Source organism: Bacillus rossius, chromosome 2, assembly GCF_032445375.1.
Source record: "Bacillus rossius redtenbacheri isolate Brsri chromosome 2, Brsri_v3, whole genome shotgun sequence".
Lineage (NCBI taxonomy): Eukaryota > Metazoa > Arthropoda > Insecta > Phasmatodea > Bacillidae > Bacillus > Bacillus rossius.
Genome location: NC_086331.1, coordinates 112,835,048 through 112,856,015, shown reverse-complemented (window position 1 = coordinate 112,856,015; position 20,968 = coordinate 112,835,048). Strand labels below are relative to the sequence as shown.

Sequence of the window (20,968 nt, the reverse complement as noted above, 5' to 3'; positions counted from 1 at the left end):
ATAAATAGTAAAACGTGACCGATCTGTGGGTATTGCAAGGTGTATGCCTGGGGCTGTTGTTTCAGTGCTGCTATATGTGAGGTCAGACGCATCATGTGTGCTGCCATTTTCCAAAACTGACTAAGAGGTTTTCTGAAGTGTCAACATTTCGTTTCCAGTAAAATTTTCATTCCTGGCAAATATATTTACATAAATATTTTAATAATTACTTATATGTTAGGTGTTCTAGCTCATTTAAACACAAATTTTACAGAAACCAGTAAAATAGAGTAAATAATTTTTTTATTTAATATGTAATTTTTTAAAGAAAAAAAGTACTCCAACCTACCACATTTGATATGTCTATAAAAATGACAGATTTATTGGAAACTCACTTGTGAATTTTTAAGCCAAACACAATATTTTTGGTTCAAAATAAAAGTAATTTCTTTAATAGCGAATGTTTTCATTACGTTATATTTTGTGAATGCCGTGGGGTATTTTCTCAGTCATTATTACCACGATGAATTGCACCAAAATAACATCTCAATCAGATAAGTTGTCATTTGTGAATGATTTTTTCACGTAATCGTAATTACATAATTATTGGAGGCTTGCTCATGGGGTATTTAAGCCTCGATGGGTAATATTGGTTCTTTCTAAGGCAAAAGTCTTTTGAGGTTTTTCAAATTTAAAATTTTTGAATTTTTGAGGAATAAATGTGAAAATTTTCCCTCAAAACGGGAATTTTCACCTCGAAATAGGGAAATATTTTTTTATTTTTTTTTGTGATTTTTTTGGCGGAATTTGTTTTTTAAAAACTGAATTATGGCAAATTTTGAAGGTCAAGGTAATTCAGTATGGTTGCCATGACGTCACAATCCAAGATGGCGGACATCGGCACCGGCACCACACTCCGACTCAGGGCTCGGACCGACATTTGTATACTTCTTAGGGCCATGTATATTTCACTAAATATCTGAGCGCTCATTAGACTGCAATAAATTATACCCATGCCAATGGTTACTTCCTTTTAACTGGTGACCGTGTGCAAGAGAAGCCATCGTCTTATTTGAACAGGCCATTCAGGAGTGTTTGCTTCCACGTTAAATGGCTGTGATTCGTGTACCAACAGTTAACGTGTACCTGAGAGAAACTCATCCATTCACGAAATACAGACGACGTTACAGTTTTTTAACTCTCAGCTAATCTCGAAACCTTTTTACGTAAAATTCTTTCCCCATACTAACGGATGAGGTTCTACCAAACTTGACACATAATTTTATTTTTAGATATAATTGGAATTTTAAAGTTATGAAGTTTAAAAACCTTGATTTTTGTAAAAAAAAAACTGAAATTTTACAAATAATTTCTGAAGAATGTTTTGATCCAAATTTATTTCGAGTTCAGGGTAAGTATGAAATTCCATAAATACCAGAAAACACAGTTGTTGAGTTGAGCGAAGCTTGTCGCTCATGCTTGCGTTTTTGTTTAATTGATTTTGCACAGCATGACAATAATTCATAATCCTGAAGGACTCAAAGAGTTCTAACAGTCTCAGCAGCGGACAGTTTTCCAGTTCCCCTACTCCTGCCCACTTTACCACTATACCAGTAAATCCCACACACATACGCTGGCGGAAGGACGATTGATGTCAAAGGCTTCTAATATAAACAAATATATAAATTTTTTACACAACATGTAACATTAAAATGTATACAATCTTGGACCAGTTATACCTGACCCTAAAATAGGAAGACTGAGGTAAGACATCCAGGGTCGATCTCAAACAGGAAGAAGGATTGTAGTAGCACTTTAACCTGTGTCTGGGGGGGAGGGGGTTGAAAGTTTAGTTTGTCAAATGATATTTAATGTACGTGAAATTCATTGACATAGGCTTGAATACATCCAAACTAAAACCAGATCTATACTAACAATAAACCAGTTCCAGGTAAAAATTCTGTAAATGGGATGAAATTAATATATGTAATAAAAGTAAGCATGGTTTGTCCGTGTGTGCCGCTATAACTCCGCAACCCAGCCTCGCAGCCCCATGGGGGTTATATGATATGGTAGCCCACCATCCCCCATCCATGAAGAAAGTTTTGGTTTGGAACTGCAGGGTCTGGGTTCGAAGATATAAGTATCTAAAGATGGCATCGCACCAATGGACTTCTTATGGGAAGTCCGTGAAGCAGCTGGGAATCGAATGCCGAAGTAGCCAAAGCTGGCCAGAATGTTCCTGATTCCCGAGAAAGTTCCAGTATGTTCTCGAATATTCCAGAATGTTATATAGATTCTTCCAGAAGGTTAAAGATTGTTCCAGAATGTTCTACATTTTTTCAGAATGTTCTATAAGTTTCCAGAATGTTCTATAATGTTTCAGAATATTCTGGAACTTTTAATAGGCTTCCTGTTCCGGAGTGTTCTATAATGTTCTAGAATATTCCTGATGGTATGGACCATCGAAGGGAGTTTCTGTTCCGGAACCTGCGAGAACGTTCTAGAAGGTTTCAGAAACCGAAAACGGAAGTCCTAAACCTTCTACAAAATTCTGTATACTCGTCGGATTATATATCATATATAAAGAAGTGTGTGTAGGTTTTTTTTAAAAATGTAGTTTTTCACTCCAAGCTTCAAGAAATATTGCAGAATTGACCTTCAACACTAGAGAAAGGTCACTCACTGTCTACCTGAGATTTCGAAAATACCCCCCCCCCCCCCCTTCCCATCATCCGTTCCTGTTCCTGAAGGCAGAATTTTAGTACTTCTGGATTAAATTTGTCATGCTTGGCGTTCAAAATAACAGGAAAATCACTGTCTACGTGATATTAAAAAAAATCCCTATTTCCTTAAGTGAAACATCATTGTAAATCGGTTTTAACATTACTAAGAACTGAAAATTATTTTTTAAAAATGTTTTATATGTTTGTCTGTCTGTCTTTGTTTTTAGCATGAATCGGAAACTACTTGATGGATTTTAATGAAACCTTTATTATTAGTATGGTCTTTAGCTATCTTAAACATAAAAATATATATAATTACAGAATTCCACCTCTTAAGAGGTGACAAAGAGATAAAAATGTTTTTAAAATAATTCACTATATTTACATAGCTATCTATAATAAACATACAAATTACAAATAACAATTTTACCATTTTATGAAATTTTAACCCTATGGGTTGTAAAACGGATAAGTTTATTTTTGAAAAGAAAAATTCTTCCTTCCGAATCTACTAACACTAGAGGTTAGAAACTAAGAAAGAACAAGATGCATATAGAGTTATAATTGTGTTATTTTTTCCAATTATGGAAATTCGTCCTTTCTGGTTTGAGTTTTGATTTATTTTAAAAACTCTTACTTCTGAAACTAATAAAATATAATGTGAAATGTTTATTAATAAAAAAATAAACACATTATGTTGTTACCATTTTTCAAGATTCAAACGCTAAGGTGTTTAAAAATTTAAGTTTATTTTTAACAAAATTAATTGCGTATTTTTGAACTTACTAGATCCAAAGGTAAAAAACTTAGAGCGAACAAAATGCAAAGGTATAGAGTTACGATTTGTGCATTTTTTCGTTTGTCTAAAATTAACCTTCAAGGTGGTTAAAAAGGGGGTAAGTTTTGTTTTATCATAAAAAATCGTATCTCCGAAGCAAATCAAGCTGGAGGTAAGAAACTGAGCACGAATAACGTACATTAGATATATTATTTCTTAGCAAATTTTGTTTTCCATTTTTTTCCCTTTCGAACAAAAGATATTTTGGTTTTATTATAAAAATCATATGTGTTAAGCTAATCAAGCGGGAGGTTAGGTATTTGGTATGATTTATAAAAATACAACTTTCAACTCTTTTTTATTACTTGCTAAAATTGTACCCCTTAACAGGCGTAAATGAAAACACGGTTTTATCATTAAAAATCTAATAATCAGATAATAATTAATTTAAGACATTAGGCAATGATTAATCTATATACTTTTAACTACCCTCTCTTATTCATCGTTTCCCGAAATATTCCCTGTTAAGTTGCAACAAGGGTGAATATTATTTAAATAGAAGAAATAATGTTTGGAATTCACTTAATTAGCATATAGTACATTGGCAAGATAAACTAAAATTCACTATACATCTACGTTAACTATAAATAAATTTGTAGTAGAAGCGGGATGAGTTTGGTTTTATTTGGTTAACGGATACCGCCATTTTTACTAAATCTGTAGATCTGAATTTTTGCATAGGCTTTCCTGAGGGAAAAGTAGCAAGAGGTGAAATTTTTTAACAATATGTTTAATTAACACTAAACATAACTACTTATCAACTAATACGTAAGATAAGAAATGTTATACCTGTATTTTACATTTCAACTAAAAGTGTAATTGTTTCAAAAATCTTAAAATAATGTAGGTATCTTTAATAAGGAAAAATTATTTGATTATTCTTAGCACAGGTATAACCAAAATAAATGAAAGTGTAAGTGTAAACGATGGCATAAATGTAATTATAACTAAACAAGAGCGTGTTTCACATTCTTTTAAGTTGTTTACCTCATGAATTGTAAAGGAGTTAAGTGTGATTTCATCCATGTAAAATATACACTCGAATACACGTAAATAGGACTTTAAAAATCGGCATACTTAATCTAGAATTAAAACTACAGGCTTACGTATTACTAATCAAGATATTTCAATTTTAAACTGTTTTGAAATGAATTAAATCTTTCATATACCTACTTGATATTTTATGTGTATTTATTTAAGTGAAATGTTTGGAATTAATCACTTACTTTTATTATGGTGGTTAAATATAAAAAATACCCTGAAATTACATGAGCGAAGCTGCGGGTTATTAGCTAGTCTTCAATAAAAATGAGGATAAATGGAGATAGACACTATAGTACTTACCCCAATCATGGAATAATTTAAGGGTTGCTACCACATAATTTGCGGTAAAAAGTGAGTTGGTAACAAATTACTGAATGTGTAAAGCCTTATTACCGAAAAGGTTTAATGGTACAACGATCTCTTACCGTTGTCGAGGTAAATTATTCTATTATGTTCAGAATGTTTAAAATGCGGTAACATAAATTGTAATTAAGCTTGTTGGTTTTGAAAATCATGACATTAATGGTAACACGTTAGTACAGATGTAACATTTGTTACACTTTCCTGTTAAAAACCAATTTCATAAAAAATGTTCAAAATGGCATATTTGCTTCAAGGATTAATGATCATGGTAGAGACAGGCGTATTCACATAATACTTGTATCGATCTCAACATCGCTGAAAGTTAGAGAGAGATGCATCAAAGAAAATTTTTGTTAACTATTCCATAATTTTCAAAATCTGCTATCAAACTGGGCACGTTTTATTACAAACTAGCTGAAATACCAGGCGTTACCCAAGATTTGTGTAGAGTGAAGAAGCTTCACTTAAGTGAATAGGGATACTTTCTTTTTTTCAAAATCATGTAGACAGTCATTTTCCCCTAGTTCAACTGTGGAAAATTTCATCAAACGCAAATAAAACTGTAACGCAATGTAGACAGCAATTTTCCTCTTATTTTGAACGTCAAGAATGAAAAATTTCATCAGGAAGTACCAAAATTCTGCTTTCAGGAGTAGGAACGGAGGATAGAGATGGTATTTCATTCTCTCGTTTTGAAGTTCCATTGTGAAAACTTTTTTCAACTTCGGAGTAAAAATATAGATTTTTAAATTAAAAACTCACACACTTCTTTGTATAATATATAAAATCCAATAATCATAAAGAATGTTCTAGCAGATTCAGGAGTTATGTTTCCGGTTCCTAGAACATTCTCGAAGGTTCTGGAACAGAAAGTCCTTTCGATAAACATTCTACAACATTTTAGAACATTCTGGATCCGCATGTCCCTTAGATGGTTCAGAGTATTCAAAGACATTCCAGAACATTCTAGAAAAGCCTGTAATATTCTACAAAATTGTAGAACATTCCTGAAAATTCTATTATTTTCCAGAAATACCTAGTACATTCAGAAACAATTTCAAGCCTAGAACATCCTGGAACATTCTATAACATTCTACAACTGTCTAGAATATTAAATAAAATTATGGAAACTTCTAGAACATTTAGGAACATTCTGACCAGTCTAAGCCACTTCGGCACTTGATTCCCTGCTGCTTCACCGACTTCCCATACGAAGTCAATGGTGCGATGCCTTCTTTTGACACCCATATATTCGAACCCAATCCCTGCAGTTCTAAACCGAAAACTTGATGTTAAATGGAAGGCTACCATACCATATAACTTCCATTAGGCTGCGGGGGTGGGTTGCGAAGTTATAGCGGCACACACGGACAAACCACGGTTATTTTTATTACATACATTGACTTTGTGGTACCACTCATTCTTTATTTTTCGTCGTTATAAATATCTTATTTAAGTAACTATGTATACAAACGTTTGTTGCTCCACTTCAAGTAGGTACATTTTAAAGTATCCTAGAAAATATAATTTTTAAGGGCAACTGCAGACATTCCTGTTTTAGATTGCCACTATGTATGTTACCTCAGTATTATTATTATAGATTCAAGAATAACTGGACTGTATACATCTTTCTTAGATAGGTTTTATACTTTACAAGTAAAATTTTCGAAACAAAGCCATACTCAAATGTGTTTTGCATTACGCTGCAAATATAAGGGTTACGTATTCCTTTCTGGCCCGTCAACGAACACGAAGGGCCTATTCCTTGGGTTTTCAAACAGAATTTAGTTTACAAAAAAATATTATGTTAAAAGGTTCTTAAAAATCTATTTATCAATAAAGTTTCATGAGACTCAACATTCTTAGTAATTACGACAGTAAATATCACAAAACAAAGTAATATAAAATTGTATATTTTTAGTAAACTGGCACATAGTCATCACTTTTGCGATATATGCTGTACAATATTCACTATTCATCATATTCATTTAAGAAATTAGTTATCATATACACATTATATACTCCGAGCACAATGCATGCATGTACAACATCAACTCGCTAGTATGAGGTTACAAGTACTAACAGGCAGATACCAGAGCCCTTACGGTTAGTTTAAACATGCGATTTGTTCATAACTTGAATGTTAATGTGAAATACTATATGACAACTTTTCGAAGAGTACAAAGTACTTTTACAACAAGCACAAAGTGTAAGCTAATTTTATTTCTTTTTAATTATTTGAAAGAGATTTTTGCATATCAGAATTAGTATCACAGCGGTGGTACCTCTAAATAATATGTCTATGTATCCTGTTACTTCTAAAGAATACAGCTATGTATCCCGTGTGTCGTGACAAGTACAAAACTGGTTAACAGACAACTTATTCCCTGAGGAATAATACATTTATTACATATACATATGGCACATATATCCATGAACTATTTTTTTGCTAATGCATAATAAACTATACACATATTTCAAATACTAACGATACTCTTGCGGTTCTATATTATTAGGAACGACATATGAAAACATAGCATTTACTAAAGAACTGGATGAGACTGGAAGCGATTTCTAAACAGAACTAATGAATGTCAACACCTCTAACACAGTGTAATTTGTTATAAAAAATTACAAACCAAGAGGAACATGTATGTGTATCATAAACATAAATATTTAGGAACTGATTAATTTACAAAGTGTGGTTTATACTAACAAAGATAATAAAGCTAAAAATAGACTAAGTTTTTTTACATCAAACTGTTATGTGACGTGCAATCTGTTTTTATTTCGGTCGTTAGCGTAGAAAGAAGAGTAAGTTACTATTCGAAATTATAGTTCGTTATTGCATTTTTTTGTCAGTAACAGATACAAAACATAGATGACGAAGAGTCATGTGTTTGAGATCGCCTGTAGACGTACAATGTAAGTTAATGGTGAACATAGGCATTGACAGACAATGAGTGAGAATTGAATCATGAGCTACGTACAGAGGTTCAGCATGAACAGGAACATTCATTGCATTTACGTACCTATTAGTTTCGAGCCAAAGGATGGAGACCTCAAACTCTGAATGCTAGGTGTCGCGACATTTCGACGTCCCGTTCAGACCGGCTTCGCTGCGACCCCGCCGCTTGGTGAGTCTTCCGGCCGGCTAACTTCACCACGCCACTCCAAGTATTTTAAATCCATTCCAATTTCAAAGAATGCCACACAACTGCATGATGTGATAAACCATTTTTTTAAATGCTCTTTCACAAATATGTAAATAAGTTAATAATATAACAATATTTATACATACAGCTGCTGTATCACTTTTTTTTTCTCAGTAGAAATGTCAGTTTTGCGACTTTAGCTAGAACATATTACGCGCCAACATAACTTGCAATAATATATAATAAAAATCGAGAAAATAAAAATAAAACTGTTAGTGTTTTTTTTTATCTCTCTTCACGACTAGCACCGAAAGACAGGCTTTCAAGTATACACAAAAAATTTAATTTAAGTAATGTAGGCCAAACACCTACCTCTTCTAATAAACTGAATGTTTCTACAATGTCTGTACATTATGATTCCAACGAAAACAAATGCAATGCGAATGTTATTAACATGATTCTTTGGCATAAGATCATATATAAATAAATAATTTATAGTTCATCGATCTTTTTGAAAGTTTAACAATAGTAGGAGAAATAGAGGCCTTTTTTACAGTTATACCCATACATACTGCTCTGATTCGAGACATCCTTACTCTCGCAGCGCTGTCCTTTGAAGCCTTCGGCACATCTGAAACAAACCATGCCGTAGCAGTTAGTACATTGCGTTGCAACCATAAGAAATCGCTTGTTTCTCTGGCGGTGTTTACGGAACTCTGAAGTTAATTTACTCTACTCATTCAAATAATATCAAAGTTAAACCAAAAATTGCTGAATATTAATTTGCTTTAGTGGCAATTGGTTAGTATACGGATGAAATAAAAAACACATATTGGTATTCAGTCTCTGATTCCATGTACGCAGCGACGACCAATCAGTCTACTTATCAAAATTTCTTAATAACATAACTAGTTTTTTACTCAAAATTAATTAATTTAATTTTTAATTAACGCATTTTTAATAATGTTTGCAGTAAATAAAAAATGCTAAATCTTTATAAATAATTTTTAGTCCTGTTTAATTAACGTGTATAATCAAAGACTAGAAAAAAGTTTTAAAAATTATATTAACTTCAATTATACGAATTTTACTGTGCTAGTTTCTCTGGAAAGAATGTTGTTCAAAGCATTGTTAGATACTTTTTATTTATTTCAAATTAACTGTATTTTATTAGTAGTATATGAATGGGGTTCCGACGGCAGGCTTCAGGCTGTGGAGCCGAGAGCCGGCTCCGCCATCTTGGATTGTGACGTCACGGCGGCCATCTTGGAGGAGTGTAACGGGACATAGCGTAACGGGACAAGTTTGACCTTGACCTTTGACCCTCAAAATTCCCAAAATTGGGCAAAAATTGCCCAAAATTCCTCAAAATTCGTCAAAATTTACATTTCTGTAAAAAAAAATTCCGCCAAAAAATCTCAAAAAATTCCTCAATTCAAAAATCAGGATTTCGAAAATCCTCAAAAGTCGTTTTGCCCTAGAAAAAACCCAAATTCCTAAAAGCGGCTTAAAACTCCTAAGAGCTAGCAGCTCTAAGCCGCCGAGGTCATGACCTTGAAAACTAGGATGCCATGGCAGCCATATTGGACGATGACGTCACCGTTGCAATTTTCGTTACGGCCGCCATCTTTAACTTTTTTTATTTATTATCCGATTTCAATGAAAAAAATTTTAAAATTTATTAAAAAATCCATTTAATAAAATTTTAATAAAATATATTTAAAAAATATACTTTTACGACACGGAGTTCGGAGTCCTCGGTTCGAACCCGGTGAGGCCAAAAAAAAAATTAAAAATGGCGACCGATCCTCCTCCCGTGGTGACTTTTGGCAGACTGACTCCCACCACTTTTCTTAAAGCATATATATATCGTCACCTAGTATGACGTCATGTCCGCCATCTTGTCTTCGATGCTGGAAGCCATCATCATCATTGTATCGTCGACGAGAGTGCGCTGACACCATGTTAGTTTAGTTCGTATCCGCTAGAGTGCAGTAATCATTTATTATTACTGTGACACCCGCCATCTTGAAATATGGCCGCCATCTTGAAAATCCGTAATTATTTAGCTAGAAATTCGGGAAAAATTCCAAAATTCATTAAATAAATCACTCATTAACTTACATATTGATTCGATCCGCTCCAGTCCTTGGTTCGATCCCTGAATGATGCAAAACATTTAATTTTATATAAAAATAATAATTTCAATAAACCATGTTCAAAATTCTTAAAGAGACTTTAAATCCTCTACTACCATCATCCTATCAGACACCAAGACCACCATATTGGAAATTCGTAATTGTAATGCTAGAGATTCGGGAAAAAGTTCAAAATTCATTAAATAAATTTGTAATCTATATACTGATTGATTAGATCGACTAAGGTCCTTGGTTCGATCCCTGGCCGATACAAAACAACTTTAATTTTAAAAAAGTACCAGAAAAGTGTAAGGTTCGAGAAATAAAACACCTCAAAGTCTTTTACAAACATAATATTTATTACACAATTTCTATCCTACTACAGAATCACTTGCGAAAGCCAACAACAATCTTATAAACATTTAGCCCTGCATAGACGTGCAACGACTACTTCTTAGCTCCAAATGGCTCCCAAAGCTCCAACAGCCTCCAAATGCTTAACACAGCTCCAAATGGCTCCAAATGCTCCAAACGGCTCCAAACGGCTCCAAATGCTCCAAATGTCTCCAGCAGCTCCAAATGCTTGACAGCTCCAAATGCTTCAAAAGGCTCCAAATGCTCCAACAGCTCCAAAAAAAGGCTCCAAATGCTCCAATAGTCTCCAAATGCTTAACACAGCTCCAAATGGCTCCAAATGCTCCAAACGGCCTCCAAATGCTTGACAGCCTCCAAATGCTTAACACAGCTCTAAATGGCTCCAAATGCTCCAAACGGCCTCCAAATGCTTGACAGCTCCAAATGTCTCCAGCAGCTCCAAATGCTCCAACAGCTCCAAAAAAAGGCTCCAAAAGCTCCAACAGCCTCCAAATGCTTGACAGCTCCAAATGCTTCAAAAGGCTCCAAATGCTCCAAATGCTCCAAACGGCCTCCAAATGGCTCCAACAGCTCCAACAGCCTCCAAATGCTTGACAGCTCCAAATGTTTCCAGCAGCTCCAAATGCTCCAACAGCTCCAAAAAAAGGCTCCAAATGCTCCAACAGCCTCTAAATGTTTAACACAGCTCCAAATGGCTCCAAATGCTCCAAACGGCCTCCAAATGCTTGACAGCTCCAAATGTCTCCAGCAGCTCCAAATGCTCCAACAGCTCCAAAAAAAGGCTCCAAAAGCTCCAACAGCCTCCAAATGCTTGACAGCTCCAAATGTTTCCAGCAGCTCCAAATGCTCCAAATGCTTGACAGCTCCAAATGCTTCAAAAGGCTCCAAATGCTCCAAATGCTCCAAACGGCCTCCAAATGGCTCCAACAGCTCCAACAGCCTCCAAATGCTTGACAGCTCCAAATGTTTCCAGCAGCTCCAAATGCTCCAAATGGCTCCAACAGCCTCCAAATGCTTAACACAGCTCTAAATGGCTCCAACAGCTCCAAAAGACTCCAAATGCTTCAAAAGGCTCCAATTGCTCCAAGAGCTCCATCTTCAATTGGTTCCTACTGATTCCTATTACTTTTATCGAACTTGGCATGATTACTAACATGTCTTTATCAGTATACATTTTGACTGGCAGTGGTAACGTTTTTTACACCTTTAAGTTATAAGTTTTATTTAGAAATCAGATTTCGATAAATGATAGCTTCCATCTGGAAAGAAAATATATTAATTTATCTTCAAGTTTATACACATACATTTAATTTAATCCATTATTGTATGTAGCCAGCTTCCCTCAGTTCTTTGAGTATGAAGGATATTTCTTTAATGTTCGAATAGTTTCCTGCACAAAGCGATCCATGTAGTAGTCGTAGCCTGTTAACCAATATGTTAGGATCTTCCCATGAGGTATAATCAATCTCTTCTGCTGCCTTCATCATCCTTGCATGTTTATAATAAATATTATCTCTGGTGTTTATCGTTTTAACACCAACCACAAGTTCACTTTCGTCATCTTGCCAGTGATTATCACAAGCTTGATCAGGATAATTTATTTTATTACGTCGTTTCCATCGTTTTGGTCTCAAACCACCATCACAGTCTTCGCTCTTGCATGCTTTTGGTGCTTCAGTACAGTACTCAATCATGTCAGCCTCAGATGTGTCACCACAATCTTCAATCATGCCAGCTTCTGATGTGTCACCACAGTCTTCAATCATGTCAGCACCACAAACTTGATCAGGATAATTTATTTTATTACGTCGTTTCCATCGTTTTGGTCTCAGACTGCCATCACAGTCTTCGATCTTGCCTGCTTTAGGTGTTTCAGTACAGTACTCAATCATATCAGCCTCAGATGTGTCACCACAATCTTCAATCATGCCAGCCTCAGATGATTCATCAAAGTCTTCGACCTTGTAAGCTTCAGGTGGTTCTCCATCTTTCACATTTTCATGGAGACGACTAGATATTGGAGTAAATATATTTTCATTTCTAATGTGGTTACAACTTCCTTCGTTTGTTTTAAATTTTAAATTATTATCTTGATCTAGATCAGTAATTTTAGCATTAGCTTTTTCGCCTTCGTTCCTCTTCCGCGATGTTGTAGCCCAGTCTTCGTTATCTTTATTCATCTTAATTGTACAGGTCTTGTAATGTCTATCCAAGTAATATCTTCTACCAAAGGATTTCTGACACTGACTGCAATGAAATGGTTTTTGACAAGGACCCAAATTACACTCGCTTCTCTCATGTCGTTTAGCATTCTTTCTCAAGGTAAACACCTTGCTACAGTATCTACAGTGATGACGTTTTGATACAGCAACAAATCCCGTTTCAGGATTCATATTAGTTATTGAGACTAATGCCAGATGCAAACTAAGAGTTTTAAATTAGATATATTACTTAAATAGAATTTTTTAATTATTTCATCAGCGAGAATTAATTTATCTCATTCAAAGGTACTTGTTGCAAGTAGTTCTGCTTTTCAACAACAGATGTCGCCACATGTTACTTGCAGGTAAATAATATTTAGTTCTTTTATGCGGGATGCGGGATGCTCACTAACGATCGCAAAAGAAGGATGGCTTCGCTAGACTCCAAGGAGAAGGAAGTTCGTCCATCCTGTAGTAAGTGCTTCTTAGATTTCTCAGAGATTATTTGACTGAGTAATGATATTTTTTTTTTTTAAATTTCCACCTGATAAAAATATTACAAGTGCTGATTTATTGGCAGAATTTCAATAATTAAATGCGACCTTGAATAAAAAATGACATGACTCATTAAGTAAAAAATTCTTCATGCAGAGATCAATACCTCATCAGTAACCAGAAGCACTCGGAGAAAACCATCAGATGTCTAGTCAGGAATAATCAGAAGCACCCAGAGAAAACCATCAAAATATTGTCAAGAATAATCAGGAGCACACGGAGAAAACTACCATAATATTGTCAAGAATAAACGGGAGCACACGGAGAAATCCACCATAATATTGACAAGAATAATCAGGAGCACACGGAGAAAACCACCGCAAGTTTTGTTTGATATCATAAAATTTCAGGAAAAAAATAATACTAAAAATAAAAATAAATTAATAAAAAATTAAAAAAAAATAAAATAAAAAAAATACATAAATATATTCTGCTAGCTTGTGAACTTCTCATTGTTGAACAAAGATAGAGTTCTAGTACTGTATTTTGACGTCACGACCACCATCTTGGATTATTCACGTCACGGCCACCATATTGTACGACCATGATCTTGAAATATGACTGAAATATGACACTTCCTGTCAGGGCCGGCCCTACACTTTTTCAAGTGTAAGCGAACAACATTTTGGCGCCCCCCCCCCCCCCAAAAAAAAAAAAAATTAAAAAAATCGAAAATGATAACTTTATTAAAAGAGCTTTTGATAATTTTGGTTTACAAAGCAGTACCACGTGGTTATCTGTAATATTATTTATACACTCACTACTGAAATAAATTAAATCATGATATTAGATAAAATAATTTACAAACTTGCATCAATTTTTACAAGAATAAAAAACGCACCTATGTTATAACTGTACATAAAATAGAGAATGTAAATGTATATAACTACACTCACATTATAAGAACGTATGGCAAAACTAAAAATAAATCATTAAAAAGAGATTTTTCTGGGTTTCATTTTTGCGAATTCATTGAGTATGAAATCGGTGTCCATTTCATTAAGCAACTCATTTTCAATGGACATTGTTGCCAGCCCACCCAAACGCTCTTGAGAAAAAGTTGATCTTAAATAAATTTTTATCAGTTTTAACTTAGAAAAACTTCTTTCACCACTGGCCACTGAAACCGAAAGAGTCAGAAGAATTCTCAGCGCAACAAAAATGTTTAAGAAGGTGTCCATATAACCATTTTTGGTTATGAACGACAACGCTTTAGCTGGAGAACTTTCAGACGGTAGCATAAGTCCAAAAATTTGTAGCTCGTCAAACAGTTCAACTCCGTTTATATCACGATCTGCTTCATCACTTAGAACACTGTCTAGAAAATTACAAGCATCCTTCAACTCATTTCTATCCCAAGTGTGTAAATTTGTAATATCATAAAGAAATTTGAAACTCTTACTGTGGTTCTCCATAAGTTCAAATCTCTCTTTAAGCGAAGTACCGGCCCCTGCTATCAATAACACTTTAAAATGAGAATGTGTTATTTTAATGAAGTTTTTTTTTAATTTTGCTGTGTCAAGTACTGCAAAGAAGAATTTAACTTTGAACGATGTCCTCCCAGCCTGAATAGGTTCATCTTCAGTCTCGTAGGAGAATTGCCTTTTTGTTTTCCTTGGACGGACTTAAGTTTCTTTTTCAAAGTCAGCAGCAATACCGACTTTTTCTGCAAGCTGTTTTGCACTGATATTCTAACACGTTCAGAGTTATTTTAACAATTGTATATTACACACTCGCGAAGCTGTAAGTTCTTAAAGTTGTCACAGTAGACGCGTTTGAGTGATAGAATACCCCCAGTTGCTGCCTCCTTTATCGTTGACACTGACACAGTTTACAGCCAGGGTCCTGCTGCTGATGGCAATGTATTCATTGAAGTCTCGAATACTGTTGAGACGGTAGGTGATGTTGGAGCAGCTACCTCTGGAATATTTGAGGTCGTCGAGGTCACTGCCATCAGGATCTCAGTTGATGATGGAGTTGGCATGACTGTTGTTGTAGGTGATAAGTAAGACTAAGTCGAAAATCCTTCAATTGCCGAAGTTGGGGTTACCAGGTACCTCAAAATGTTACACTTCAGGAGTTAAAATATATTTTAGTTTCAATTTTTAGTACCTGCCTTTCCATAATTTCTGCAAATTTTTAATTTTTTTTGTTACATGTCCTATCTTGGTTATTTACCTTAACTGAGTTTATTGCTAATTTTTTCCTAGAAGTAAATGTTATTTTCAAGCGCGACCCAAAACAAATAGGAAATGTGAGCAGGAGGGAAACTGGCGCACGAACTGTTGGTGGCCCTGTTTTTGCTGTTGATCGAGGTGGCCGTTAGCGGCGCTGGGAGCGCTGCGGCGAAGAACAACAAATGGCTGGGAGAAGGATCCAGAAACTGGGCTATGGGCAGGCGACCCGAAGGTAGGGCAGCTGACGAGATACAGAATGCGGCGCCGGGAAACGTCATGCAAGGCGAAAGAGCTGTCTTGGCCGCCTGACGCGGCGATAAGCTGGTTTTACGACCCGGACTGTTGAGGTTACTGCCGACTACTGCAGATTGCGCGACGCGGCGCAGCAAGGAGTAAGTTATATTGGTCCAGTTTGGCAAGGTTAGCAAAGGCCCGGGAATTTTTATTAACTTTACACAACCCTTCTGCACAATGACTAGAAAAATGTGTGCGGTAAATGGTGATTTCGATTCCTACTTGGTATGGGGAATTTTACCAGAAAAAATACGTCGCATTAACTGTGCTGTTCAAGTGGGAATGATCAGCGAGAAGAGATTGGACACGACTCTGGTTGCTGGTTTTAGTGACTTGCAGTGCCTTTGGAGTACTTTTTTAGATTTTGGCAACGAAGAGTTAACAGCAAAGTATTAGATGGAGTGATAACAATATTTAGCGATGAGTGACGGTGCAAACTATTTTCGTCTTCATTTACTTTTCCCTCGGTACTAGGGCACAATTTGACTCGGCCGATTAGAGAAAAATAATCACCGGCATTGAAAATGTTGCTGAGTGTAGACAAATACATTTGGTTTATAGTACGCAATGAAGGACAGCGATTTTTTTTTTGTTCGGCTTGCTATTTTCGTGAAATGATCGACAACAAATCAACAAAGGCTAGAAACACTTCCTTAGGTTAAGAAATATGATGTAACTTTTTGTAATTATGATTTTGTTTTGTATATTATGGGCTTCTAAGCTTCTACACGAATTATTGTTAAATAATCCTCTTTATAATATAGGGATGAAACGTTGTAATTTAATTGATATATATTTTATCTTTTCGTTCATCTGGGAATTAAATTTTTCAGTTTTTGAAGTTAAGTGGAATTGTATATTTAAAGGTAAAATGGTAATGTTGTGACTTTTGGTTGGTATATAATCCAAGTGTTGTTGAGGTTATTTTTGAGTAAAGTAAGAATAAATATTCCCTTTCAATAAGTTTTTTGATAAAACGATAATTTTATTGATACAACCACTCGATTGCCACTTTTTTGCCTCGATCAAGGATCGAACCGAGGTCAGGAATCGATAGAATCAAGCAATATATAATTAGGGGATTTTCTGATGATATTTAGAGGTTTTTCAGAACTCCTAGTTTATTAATTACAGATTTTCAATATGGTGGCCAAGATGAGTGACAAAATGGCGGACGCGACAACAGTTGACTCTCTTGTGATTGGTACTATTGGACTCTAATGGGTAAAAAATTAACCAAGATGGCAACTGCACACTCTAGCAGACATAAACAATATGTCGGATCCATGATGGCTGCCATGATATCATAAGGGCGGAAATTATGTATTTCTTGGTCAAAGTGGTTGGGGTCAGTTGCCTGGTAAATAGTGTGAAGAAATGATGTTTAAAAAATTTATATTTATCTAGGCACTATCAACCCAGGTTTCCAAAGTATAAATATATTTTTTTAAATTTTTGAAATAAATTATTAGAATTTTTAATAACAATTTTTTTTTAGTTTTTAGGTAAATTGTAATTGATTTGTCAAAACAGGGAGTGTCATATTTCAGTCACATTTCTAAGTCACGGTCATCAAAGAGGGCGGCTGTGACGCCAAAATCCAAAATGGTGGTCGGTCATCGACCCGCTCCACGCTCCACGCCCTATTACCCGGTCCAAGACTCGGCTACCACAAACTATTGTATTGAAATTTCCTACCAGGTGCCACGGCTACTAAACGAAGAAAATGAGTAGGGCTATGTATTTTTCGGGAAATTATTTTCAGTCCAGCTGTGTGTTAATACTTTGTAGCATTGACATATTTTTGTGGTTGGCTGGGTTTATTTCAGATACATGTATATTTCCCTGCAGTTTGCCATTATGGCATTTCCCCCCTGGTCTCCTCGAAACAGGGGGAAAACTGCCAGCAATCTTGCCCACCATATTTTTTCGTCTGCTGGTGGTCGCCATCTTGTTTTTTACTGCTGAAGGTCACCATCTTGAATTGCGTAATTCTCACCATCTTTATTTCCACTGTTTGTTTTTAGAGTGTGCCAGTGTAGTTCTGTCTCAAGCACGTAAGTTCGATAGTCCATTACCTATCAGGTTTTTATGATCGTTATAGACATATTAAATTTTATTTTATACAAATACAACGGAAGCGAGGTGCTTAGAAACATGACAGCCCAGACCTCTGGAATAGAAAACATACGCCATTGACCACACGGCCATCGAGACATACAAGAGACTAATAATTAAATAAGGTATTTATAAAAATAACACACAAACGAACTTTTAATTTTTTAATATGAAGGAATAATATCAGCACCCGTGGGAGACCAAGCCGCCATCTTTTTTTTCAATACTTGCTACTACGAGCACTAGTGTAATGTAGTGTAGTGCACACTACGACAGCTAGAGTGCACTTCCGCCATCTTGGTTTAATTTAATACCCGCTAAAGTACAGTACTGTCAATTAATAGATCGTTGCCATTTCGAACACCATACTGAACATCTGTAATTATTAATCAAAGCTTATGGAAAAAAAATTAATATTAATTTAAACATTTATTTATTATTATATTGATTGATTCGATCGATTCTAATCCTTGGTTGATGAAAAACCACTTATTAAATTAAATACAGTAAAAAAAACCTCAAAAGCGGCTGAAATTCCTCATCTATTAGCAGCCTGTATGATGCTGATGGCATGTTAGCTGGAATCTTGAATATCTGTGTTTATTAAGTTATGAATTCTAAAAAAAAAAATCAAAAAGTCTCCCATTAATATAATGATTTATTCGATCGATTTCCATCCTTGGTTCTATCCTTTGTCAGTGCTAAGATTAATTAAAGCTTTAAATTATTATTATTTAAATTCTGTTTTCCCATTATCTTTCGTTGAGGTCTTCTTTGTGAGTACTAAGTATGCAGTACGTCTACATAAAAACCAATGACAAGCATAAAGAACGAGCGTCTCCGTACCACGAGGCTTTCTTTTTTGATACCTGACTTACCTTTCAACCAGGTCAGTTACAATGTCAGGCATAAAGGCCAAGCGTATCCCAACCATGAGAACGTCTTTTTAGATACTAATTATACCTTTGAAACAAAGGAAATATGGTGGAATCATGCTCGGTAAGTAAACTTATATGAATATATATGTTACAAGTATGCATATCCTTACGAATAAATGTAATTGCAGAGCAAGATTTTGTCAAAATTCTGATGGTTTTCTAAGTGGGCTGCTGGTTATTCCTGGCAAATCATTTGACCGTTTCTTCCGTGTTTTCTGGTTATTCCTCGGAAGTATTTTGATGTATTCCTCCTTGTGCTCCAGGTAATTCGTGCACACATTTTTTCAGTTTTCTCCAATCATTCCAGACATGTCATACTTCATTATTTCCTGTCAATGGTATCCCATCATATCCTGTCCATCATAATATTATGTGTTACTGAAGGAAAAACAGTTAGGAGAATACTGTGTGATATGCTTCTAACAGTTCTTTCGTAAGCATAAAGGCGTTGAGTTACTCCGCACATTGATCTTCTGCTTCAGAGGCTCGTGAGCTATAGGCAGCCAGTATCGAATACGCAATAATTCGTCTGCCCGTGCAACAAACTCTTAGGACCAGAGTTGTGGCGACCTTCGATCTATCTACATAGATGACCAAACGTTCGCTGATGTGCACAAATCAGCTTCGGTCTAACAGTGTTCCTGCGTCCAAAACACATGTACCTGAAGCCAGTATCGTAGATCCTGTTCAAATAAACTTAGAATCAATGTCCTGTCGCAAGCCGTGACTGCAGACCTCGTCGCCCATCTGTCATCGAAGTAGTCATCACCGAGAGAAATGTCAAAGTTGGCCAGTTGGACACCTGCGTTCCTGCGCCTGGGGCCAGAGAACCAATGACCGAAGTCGCTGAAGCAGAGATTGGAGTCGACGAGGTAGTAGTTTGAGCCAACGAGGCAGTTCGTTCTGCATTAAAGACTCTGCTTACTAAAATATTTAATGTATTTAACATAATATGTATGCGAAAGGCGCGATTGTTTTAACTAAGCATCCAAATATGTGCCCTTTTCATTGAATGTGTGTCCAAATAAAAGTCAATTTTTTTTAAAGAATGTGCATCTTAACAGCATATATAACACCATATACGAGCATTCTTTTCGCTGAATGTTCGTCCAAAAAGTACATTTATAAATATGTGTCACACGTAGTGAAAAGATTCAAAAATATTGGTCGACAGATCAAAACTTCTACTTGCTTCACAAAAGGTTGTAAATTTATCTGTCAAAACAAAGAAACATGAACTAAACTTCATGAACTAAGAGGTGCAGGCTACAGACCATGAATGACTTTTATAACCTGCATTTGTATATAATTTCAAAAAAAAAAATCTTCTAAAAAATTGATTGTTTGTTTATTTTATCTATTATGCATTTGCTTCAGAAAAATGGTATCCGTTTCTATTTACTTATTTTCTTAAAAAAAAAAAAAACTCAATCACTGACTGAGACGTCACAATGTGTGGATTGGAGTACCTATTAGAAATATATCAAAACGAATTCTATAGGAATCCACTCAAAATATTGAACGTAAATATAATCTGCAATGTAATAAGTTTAAAAAATCGAAAAAAAAAGATAATACTTACTCACAGTACCATTCTCCAATAGCTGCTATGTATGAGCACTTGCCGTCATTCAAACACAGGTCTTTCCTTGCGCACGGCTGAGAATCTGAAACAAAGAACTTTTTCTCTTTGTTAGCAGTCCATTCCTTCTTAATTTTAGAAAAACAAATGCTGGAATAAAGTATGTTAAGTTGAATTGTGTTTGGAAGAGAAAATTATTTGCCGAGGGGGCGACAATTTTCGAGCTTTAAAAAAATTCCGATCGCATGAGGGGAATGGTTAGGTACGGGGTGGGGGAACCGGGATAGGAGGAAAAGGGGGGGAAGGTAGAAATGACTCAGCATACTTGCACAGTTGCACACTTGCATAATTTATGACTCGCATAACTTGCATATATATTTTTTGATCTGCGAGCTAAGCCAAAGAGAATTATGTTTCTTATACCTAATAATATAATAAGCAAGAAATTTCACTATTGTCGCGCGTGTACTCTACGCATTTTTTTT

General features: G+C 35.3%; 1 protein-coding gene across 1 annotated transcript in view; it reads right to left on the bottom strand.

Moving 5' to 3' along the window:
* Positions 1-20,968, bottom strand: part of LOC134528957 (uncharacterized) — a 272,913-nt gene that overhangs the window by 19,637 nt on the left and 232,308 nt on the right. Inside the window, exons 5-6 of the mRNA XM_063362625.1 lie at positions 20,484-20,568; positions 8,678-8,736 (exon numbers count right to left, since the gene is read on the bottom strand). Coding sequence (XP_063218695.1) covers positions 8,678-8,736; positions 20,484-20,568 — 144 coding nt within the window. The remainder of the gene's footprint in view (positions 1-8,677; positions 8,737-20,483; positions 20,569-20,968) is intronic.